Source organism: Mangifera indica, chromosome 17 (assembly GCF_011075055.1).
Source record: "Mangifera indica cultivar Alphonso chromosome 17, CATAS_Mindica_2.1, whole genome shotgun sequence".
Classification (NCBI taxonomy): domain Eukaryota; kingdom Viridiplantae; phylum Streptophyta; class Magnoliopsida; order Sapindales; family Anacardiaceae; genus Mangifera; species Mangifera indica.
The window spans coordinates 12,949,766-12,958,267 of NC_058153.1; the positions used below are offsets into that span (position 1 = coordinate 12,949,766).

Consider the following 8,502-nt stretch of genomic DNA (forward strand, 5'->3'; position numbering starts at 1 on the left):
TGTTTAGTAAATAAATTTTTAATTTTAAAAATTATTTTCAAATCACAAACCAAATGGGGAGTTAATTACTTTGATAAATTAAAAAAAAAAAAAACTCATCAATGTTGAAAATTTCATTTCCTAATTGATCTTTATTAAATATTTGCGAAATTATAGTACATGCAAGCAAGTCTTTGAAAGATTTCTATGATCTTCAAGTCAACACGACTTTGACTTTATATTTAAACAATTTGTATTTTATAATATATACATTCGGATGTATATGAATAGGTATAAACAAATTGATTTATCGATATATGATTGAGTGATTTTAAATTAAACATGAATATATAATTAAATTATTTAATTATATAATGATAAATCAATTTATTTATACTATTTAATACCTATCGTTTATATATTATATTAATATTAATATTAATAAATTCTTTGCTACTTTCATGTGAATTCATAATTCTATAATCGAAATGGTAATATCTTTAATTTAATAAAGATCGCTTGATTTGGATAAATCAATATTTAGCATAAGAAGTCAAAACCATTTGATGGTAGATATGGATTGGTCGATAAGTAACGTTACATTAGCAAGTAACTTAATATTTTCATATATTTATTTGTATATTTAATTTTATTTTTTATATTAATAAATGGTATAAAGTTGAAACCTAATTTATTCTTTGAAGGGGGCCATGGCGTGTGAATATGATGAAATTTATTAGTGAAATTTGGCCTTCCCCAGATCAGGCAAGGCTGGGAACACTACTATTCTAAGATTACTTTACACCCATTAATGAATAATTATTTCCTTATTATTTATTTGGTTTTTCTTATTTATTTTAGTTTTAGATTTGAGAATTGGAAATATTATTTATAATTTTAAATTAAAAATAAATTTAAAAAAACGAGGTTAGTCATAATTTCAAAATCATTTTTGAATTTTAGAAAAATAGTTTCTTTTATAAGTTTAAAATTGGATTCGATCTAAGCAATTTGCGTCTGGATTGTTGTACTTGTTCAGCTTAGTGCCAATCTAAGTTTGTTTCATCGTTAATTCTTCCTTTTTTCTCAATAATTATTTTGGATTCAAACAATTCTTATTCCTCAACAATTTTTTTATTTGAACAATTCGAACTAGTTGAGTTTAATCTTAAATTGATTATTCTAAATTCAAGCTAAACTTAAACTGATTCTTGTTCAGTTTAAATCAGTTTGAATCCAAACCCAATTTATTTTATTCAAGATAAGCTCACCCAAACAAAAAGTTGAACTTCTAGTTGTGCCTCTTGCTTAGAGTGATGTGAATGGGCTTAGATGCAGGAGGCGGGTTTGATGAATTGGGCCTGGAAAATAATCACAACATTAACACTATGTATACTAATAATAAATATAAATATATATACAAATATTGACATATTATAATTTAATTAAATAATTTGAATTAAAAATAAAATAATATACAATTATATGATGACACATCAATATTTGTATCTACACCAAATGTTAGTGCATACAGTATTACTCTATACACAAACAATTTGTTACAATCTTAAATGTAAGATATGAGATTCAGATTCTATATTGAAAAATAAGTGTTTCTAGTATAAAAATTATATAACTTTGAACTCTCTGAAGATATAATTATGTCTCTTAGTTGTAATCATATAGTATGAATAGTGATGTCGATAGTGCAGGATTTGTCAGGGACTAATAAAGAGTTACCGTATAACTAATTCACATAGGTGCTGAGGTTGTAGAGCTTGTTGGTAAGTTACAGTCTCAAACGTAAAATATAAAACTTTTCCTACAAAAAACAAGAGGAATTTCTAGTATGAGGTTTAGATGGGTTTATACTGTCCATCCTCATCAACACCTCAACTTCTATAAATAACTTGAGAACATAATGCTTTTAATCCTTGTATCTTGATCAATACTCACCCCTAACAAGTTCTCACATTTGCAAGATTACAACTCCAAATTATGCAGCAATGGCTGGTGGATTAGCAGCCATTCTTCATTCTTAAATGCTACAAGGTCTGATCGTTGTTAATTCGCAAACACAGAAAACATTCTAAAGCTCAAAACGACATGACAATTTACATAGCCATTGAGAAACCTCTCTGACTGCAACTAAAGATACAGCAGAAGAGAGCAAGCAGGAAAAAAAGGTAAATTCATTGATCAATGGTGAAACATACATAACTAATATAACTCATGAATTCTTTTCTTCACTTTGTTGACATCGACAATGGTTTTTACATGAATGACTTTGCTACATTGTACATGAAATCCAGATCAAAAGTTGCAGCCTGGTGAAGATCTGGATCAAAGGTTGCCGTTTTTGAGAATCATACCAAGCCTAAAGCAAGCAAGCCTATTCTTGGAGATGTAATGACTTCACGAATGAGCTACCTGTTCTGATTCAGTACGTCCCATTGGGTTATTTTTTCCCGAATCTCAAGCACTTGTTATTTTTACTCTCTGTAAAGCTTGGATTAGGGGAAAGTTCTTTTTTTGGAGGATTTGTGATTGAGATTTTCTCCATTGCATTTACGAACTTTCTTAAGTGTTTAATGTACTCAGGGTAAGTTTCCAGGTTGCAGTGGCCACCGCCTTTGACCCATAGAGGATCATATTTTTCCTTGGCCAGTTCCCATAAGCGCTTCCCATGGGAAAAATCAACAATGTCATCGTTCGTTCCCTGCAAACGTTTGTCACCAGAAACACATCAGCAATGGTTGCAATAATAGACAATAAGAACCATAACAAGACTTGAACAAAGCATCACTGCAAAATTTTCAAGAATTTTGCTAGTAATGTTCCTGCATCTTTATTTCGCTCACAATGTGCTAACATGAGTCACAACGGAATTTTGGACACCAAAAAGTAGCTTAAGAGGTAAGACTATATAACTACACCCAATTTGTTTTCTAACCAATGACAGATTCTCAACAATTCCCTTTTAGGGCCATCAATTCGACGCCACTCATACCAAAATCTAACAACCTATCCCTCATCCAAGCCAACAAGGACCTCTTCTTTATTTGAGCCTCGGGAAATAGGCCAACGGGAGAGTAAATGAATGAACTCCCCCTCATCTAGATTTGAGGGCCCATAAAACCAAGCTAAGCGAAGTAAATGGATTAAACCTCTCCTCATCTGGACTGGGTTGGGATTTTACAGGATGGAGCTTCAAAAGGACCGGTACTACTGTGGACTTGGATAGAATTGTTTAAAGCTGGGCTCTAATACCAAGTGTCAATTGAATTTTTTCTATCTCAAAAGCTAGCTTAAGAGACGAGACTTTCTCTCACACTTACATATAACCACAGCCAACTTGTTTTCCAACCAAGGTGGATTCTTAACACAATCCACCATTCGCCGGCAGTCACAAAAGCTTTAGTAAGAAGAAAGCAAACATGCGTGGACAATCAAATAAATTAAGGATAACAAGATACATACATGTATAACTAGAACAGTACAGTTGACATGTCGGATTTTGTCTATATTCTGCAAATATTGAAGAAAGTTGATCAGTGAAACTACAATTTAAGCTTGCAGGTTGCAGTAGAACAAACAATTCAACACAAGCACTTAACTTTAAAAATGTCAAACCAAAATGTCATCTTGACAGGATACAAGACGCGAATGCCTGAAAGGATGGCACTATGAAGAACAACACCTCTTAACTTCTGTAAGCGAGAAGCCAAATGCAGGGTAGGTCCACTTCCAACAGATTGGCCATACAAAATCAGTTCCTCCTGCTTAACATTATACTTCCTTTTCAAACAGTTGTACACAGCCTCTATGTCCTGATATGTGTTGAGTTCTGAAGGCTATCACAATATAAAATCAAACACTCGTCAAGTCGATCGGTAGCTTGATGATCCAATTATTAAATAGGAAAAAGGCAGGGGTGGATTCGATCTGAAACAAGCCAAGGTTATGGTTGGCTCGAACTAAGGCTGGATTTGAGCCGAGCCAAGCTCGAGCTCGGCTCAGTTCATATATAATTGGCTCGAGCTCGACCGAGCTCGGCTAAGGCCAGCTCGTTTCAGGCTCGAATTCGGCTCGACTCATTTTTCGTTATAAAAACAACATCGTTTTAATATATATTGGTTAAAACGACGTTGTTTTATATCAAAAATTTTAATTTGAAAATCTGACGAGTAGCTCAAGCTCTACTAAGGCCAACTCGTTTCGGGCTCGACCGAGTTGAGCTCAAGCTGACTTAGCTCGAATCCAACCCTAGCTCGAACTCATTTGAACGGGTAAACAGTGTCACCATAAGGCTACAGGTGGTGTGAACAAGTAGGGGTAGATACGAATCGAACTAAGCCTGAACACCATTTGGTTCAAATGAAAAATAGTTTGATTTGAGTTTGTCGAGCTAACATTGAAGGTGATTCGAGTTCGATTCAAATGAAAATGATTTAGTTCAAATTTGACTCAGATATGTGGCTTAGATTCATGGGTCAAATTTGTAACTCATTAACAGAATAATATCGTTTAATAATTAATTAACATAATTCGAATTAAACCATAAGCCATAAGCCATAAGCCAAGTTTGAACCAAATCGAACTATCTATTTAGCTCACAAGACAAACCGAGTCGAAGTTTAGCTTGGTTTTAAAATAAATCGAACTTTATAACTTAAACTCGATTCAAATTCGAATAAAACGAATTCAAACCAAACCGAGCCAACTTTCGAATCCGCTCTAACTCAGTTCAAGTCCAACCCTATAAAAAAGGTTGTCAAATGGGTGAATAGTATCACTAGTAGAATAAACCGTATTACTGGATAGACAAACGAACCGATTTTAAGTCAAATTATCGAATTAAAACTCTTAACTTGAAATTGAATAGTTCGAACTGAGCTATGATCCAATCTGAGCTAGCTCAGATCAATCAACCCCTAGGAAAAAGGTGAAATTATATTCCAAAGGAAGAGTAATGTGTCAGATTCTCCTTTACCTTGCCGGTGGAAGCGCCATATCCAGAATAGTCATAACTGTAAATTAGGGAAAATATCACATTATTAGCAAGATCAGACTCGTACAATCAAAAATGAAAATTAAACAAAAATAAAATAAAAATTATGGAGCCAGCCACATTTGATTGAAGATTCACTAGCTTATCAGAGATTGGTGTTAGAAAATTTCCTTAACGTGGATTAATATTAATCATAATTTTGATTTAATTAAACTGTCTAAGTGAATAGTTTAGTAAGAGTTCATAGATGAAATTAATATGATCAACAAGGATAGTGTAATACACTTCACATATTATAATCTAGGTAGGTCTACTCTTTAAATCCTAACACAACAACTTTAGTCTTCATTTAGGTAGGTTCCAAGAGAGAAAGATTTCAGCCATTGAAAGCCCTTAAAGATAGGAAGACCGGTCACTACAAGTCTACAATCCAGGTGAATTTTAGAATCCTTTAAACACTATATTTAATTCAGGATTTTTATCACTTGCGCAAAGATATGCTAACAAGATTAAATTATTAATTTTGTTCATGTAATCCAAATGATTAGCTTTCTCTCTGCTGTAATTTGACAAACAGAGAGATTCCCAAATATGAGAAAACAAAGAGACAAGAATCCAAACAGAATAAGATAAAACAGGATGAGTAATTCAAAGTGTCTTACCAGTTAGACAAGCAAAAAGGCAAAAATCAAAAGCAAACAGAAGCTTAAAAAGATGAAAATGAAAGCGATTTTTGAGAATCAATCATCAAAAAACAGCAAAAAATGAAACAAAACCATTTCAGGATGATCAGAATCTAATCCAAGAAAACAAAACATTCCTAAAAATTACCTCATGATAGACTCTGAAAGCTAAATGAAGAGCTTAAAAATATCAGAAATAAAATATGTATTATTATGATGGAAGTATTTTAACAGTTACCAAAACAAAAGAAGAAACAAAAGAAGAAAAAAAAATTATTGAAAAACCAGCAACAAGAATAAAAAAACAATGAAAACAAAACGAACCCATTTCAGAATGATAGAAAACAAAACCAAAGAAATTAAAAAAATAAAAATTGTACAAAACCTCACAATATCGTCCATAAGGTGAGAGCTATCCAAATATCAAGAACAAAACATGTTCAATAGTTTAAGTGTTATGACAACTAAACAAAAAATAGAAAACAAAGAAAGAAATAAACATAATGAAATGTAAAGCAATTTTGATAATTAATCATCAAATAACAAGCAACAAAAATGGAAAAACCAACGGAAAAAAAAAAAACAAACCCATTTGAGAATATTCATGAACCAAACAGAAAAAAGAAAAATTCAAAAAGTACCTCATAATATTAACTCTAAGTTCATCTTTGAGCTTAAAAACATCACCAGAAAAAAACTGTCTTAAAAATTACAAAAGTATCACAAAACAAAGAACTCAAAAACCAGAAGCATCATTTTGAAAGAAAACTAATGGAATGAAGCACAAAAATAAATAAAAGAAACAAACTTATCAAAAACAAAATAAACCCATTTGAGAATAAAACTTTGATTAAAAAATACCTCATAATATTGACTCTAAGGTGAGCTCTAAGCTCCATGAAGAGCTCCTTCATCTGCCCCAAATCAGCAGCATTTCCATGAGAATACAAAAGAGTAAATCTTGCCAAAGGGTGTTTCCAAAACGTTGCCGCAATTTTGTTGCCAGCTTTTGTTTCCAAAACATGAACGTCCACGTTCTTATCAGCCGTGACTCCCGAGAACACAAACCTGCCATCTTCTTCTCTAATCACATCATACGTTGGGGGGTCAGGTGGAAAAAACGCAAACTTTGCAGCCACATTCGATGTCACATTTCCCATATTCTCTCATTTAGGACCGAAACATGCAAGCAAGCTTCAATTGAGAGGCTCTAAGAGGGTGAAAATAAAAACATCAAGTTTTGATTTTTATGAGTCAACATCAAAATAAAAACAGAAAAGACTATTCTTTTGTTGATGAAAACACCAAAATAGTAAAAGATGAGAAAGAAATGCTGGATTTTCTTGGTGGGTCGATTTGTTAATGCTGAGGAAATGAAAATGTTTTGTTTTTGTTTTTGTTTTTACAGCGAAGATGAAAAGGGATGGATAGAGGAGGAGAGATTAAAGGTAAATGGAACCGATCTAAGCGGATGAGCAAGGAGATGGAAGGTAGAAGAGCATCAGGTGAAAAATTTATGTTTTTTGTTGTATTGTTTTTGGAGACAGAAAATAAATAAAATAAAAACATGGAAACAAGTTTTGATAGTTGATAATGATCTGTCCAAATTTTTTTTATATATATTTTTTGAATTCATGCATGACACCAACTGATGTTCCAATGTCTTCTTTGTCCTTGACACATTTTCTCCATAGGCATTTAAAAAAAGTACAATAAGAAAAAACCAAAAGACAATGTTTTGCTATACAATAACACTTCATATTTCAAGAATGTGTATAAGAACAATACCATAGGTACATAATTTGAATATTATTGTTATGTAATTAAAAGTTATTTATTGAACTGATAACAATTTATTAGGGTATTTTTTTATAGAGCAATGCTATGCGTATCTATTTTTGATACATAATTCATGTACACAGTGATGTGTCATCATATAATTAGGTGATTTTAAAACATGTGTCATCATATGATAAAGAAATATCCAATCACATGATAATACCTCATTTGTGTATACAAATTGTGTACTAAAAATAGATACACATAGTTTTATTGTTTTTTATAACTGGAGATTTTGTCCGTATTCATTGAACAGATAAATTCGGGATATAATGATTGAAGTTATAATCATTACATCACATTAAATAAGTCAAAGTTTTATAAACATAACATAAATTTAAACTTAGATTTTTATTTTAAAAATTTTAATATTTTATCAATTTTACTAATTTTTAAAGGTAGTTTCCCTAACACTAAATTAAAAAAAATCAAATTCAAGTATTTTTTTTAAAACGAAATCCAAATAGTATAAAGCAATAAAATTTTATATTTATATATATATATATTTATTTACATTTATATACACTTATATATGATGAATTTTTTAGTGAGAACCATTGAACCATCCATCCTTTTGACTATAAAATTATTTTAGATATCAAATAATAAAATTATATATATTTATTTTGAATACATAATTTATATATATAAATAATTTATTATTATTTAATTTAATAATTTTAAATTAAAAATAAAATAATATTAATTATATAATAATATATTATTTATATATATAAATTATATTTAAGATATTATTAAATAAAAATACTATTTTATATTTTATTGAGATGAATAATTTTAAGTAAGAGAGAAAAAAGAGAAAAAGAGAGATGAGGTGGAATCTTGATAAATGGGGATGTTCCCTTGATCCAAAACAAGGGGTACCTTCCTCAGATCAGGAGCCTTCACATTAGTAACAGAAAACAAAAGTCTCTCCCTCTCTCTGTATATGTATATAATAACAGCTTGGAATTTATAAAAGTGTACAAA

At 30.9% G+C, this 8,502-nt stretch overlaps 1 protein-coding gene across 1 annotated transcript; it reads right to left on the minus strand.

The window, feature by feature from the left end:
- Positions 1-2,154: 2,154 nt before the first annotated feature.
- On the minus strand, positions 2,155-7,220 carry LOC123200359 (alpha/beta hydrolase domain-containing protein 17B-like). Its single transcript, XM_044615530.1, has 5 exons — positions 6,535-7,220; positions 4,973-5,009; positions 3,597-3,833; positions 3,460-3,507; positions 2,155-2,698 (listed from the first exon to the last, which is right to left on the minus strand). The coding sequence occupies exons 1-5, from the start codon at positions 6,831-6,833 to the stop codon at positions 2,438-2,440; spliced, it is 882 nt and encodes a 293-aa protein (XP_044471465.1). The 5' UTR covers positions 6,834-7,220; the 3' UTR covers positions 2,155-2,437.
- Between the last annotated feature and the right edge of the window lie 1,282 nt (positions 7,221-8,502).